We start from the raw sequence: 1,233 nt of genomic DNA, 5'->3' as shown, positions 1-1,233 counted from the left end.
TACTCTGCTGTTCCAGAAACCTAGAGTAAAATAGAGAAAGAAAAAAAAAAAAAAAAACATTAAAATAGTAGATTTCCGAACGAAGCTAAGAATGTCATAATTGACACTTTGTTTGACAGATATTGCAAGAACGAGGTTAGAAAGAAAAAATGTGAAATTAAAAAGTTCGTGAGTGATGTAAACAGAGATGAATTTTAGAATGTGAAAAGTGGGTAAAGGTACCTCCAAAGACAGCCAAGTGAGCACGCACTATTGTGGGGTAATCACTTCCCGGAGATTTGCTTGGTGACCGTGCGTTTGGAGCGTTGCGTTGACGCGGTGGAACCGATCTTGTTCCTCTTCTCCGTAGTCACGGGGCTCTCTCTCGCTGGGGCTGCTGACGCTGGCTGCTTGGCACAATCCAAATCGCCCTCACTATGTATGTGCCGACGTGTGCCGTCGGGCAGCTTGGCGTAAATGTTGCCATCCAACGTCCAACAGTTTGTTATGCCGAACCGCTTGCGTGCTTCTATAAAAAGCTGTTGCCTCCTACGTGTGAGGAACTCTGATAACACCGTAGGAGTCCCCTTCAAGGCAGTTTTCTTCCTCCAAACTGCAGTCTTTGTCGGATGGTCAGCGAAGCGAACCAGGATAGGTCGTGTGCGGTCTTTAGAGGCAGTTCCTAGCCTGTGACATGCTGAGAACTGAGAAGCTGTCAAGTCCCTCATCTCGAACCGTATTCTAGGAAACATACTATTTATTACTATTATGAGCCTGTTACGACCCACGTCATCTGTAGAATTAAACGACTAAAGCCATTGCTGGTATGAGATTTCATTTATTTGAAAAATGATATTATGAAAAAATCCTTTATCTCTGATATCGTCGTTAACCAGACGCAAAAGCATAAGGGGTAAATTGAGACGTTTGTGTTCGGAGCTCGGATACTTCCAGCTTGAGGGGATTCGGTTAACTCGAGACGTCAAACGGCTTCAGATATTTTGGGGTAACTTGAGACCAACTTCATGTTTGTTGAGTATGCTGACACTGTGTGTGTGAATGAGATATGGACACATAAGGTAGTAATCAGCACTCGTGTAGTTTTGTTTAGTGTAGTTTTTCAGCATTCATGTAAGGTGCAGTGCAGAACAGCGCGGCCCATGGGGGCCGCTAAAAACGATGGTGTTTTTGTGGTCCATCTGGCGTTATTAAATAAGGTAACTTGAAGCCCAAAAATTCTGAGACCGAGAAACA

At 44.0% G+C, this 1,233-nt stretch overlaps 1 protein-coding gene across 1 annotated transcript; it reads right to left on the bottom strand.

Annotated features, from left to right (window-relative positions):
* On the bottom strand, positions 1 to 710 carry LOC114362963 (uncharacterized). Its single transcript, XM_028318555.1, has one exon. The coding sequence runs from the start codon at positions 705 to 707 to the stop codon at positions 264 to 266; it is 444 nt and encodes a 147-aa protein (XP_028174356.1). The 5' UTR covers positions 708 to 710; the 3' UTR covers positions 1 to 263.
* Between the last annotated feature and the right edge of the window lie 523 nt (positions 711 to 1,233).

The sequence above is a fragment of the Ostrinia furnacalis genome, unplaced genomic scaffold (assembly GCF_004193835.3).
Source record: "Ostrinia furnacalis isolate ACB-3 unplaced genomic scaffold, ASM419383v2 OfSCF6932, whole genome shotgun sequence".
Lineage (NCBI taxonomy): Eukaryota > Metazoa > Arthropoda > Insecta > Lepidoptera > Crambidae > Ostrinia > Ostrinia furnacalis.
The sequence above is the reverse complement of the archived record's forward strand: the minus strand, read 5'-3'. Positions and strand labels throughout refer to the sequence as shown.

What these genes read in the sequence shown, in the direction of transcription:
- LOC114362963 (XM_028318555.1), bottom strand. Translation starts at nt 707, where the DNA reads ATGAGGGACTTGACAGCTTCTCAGTTCTCAGCATGTCACAGGCTAGGA.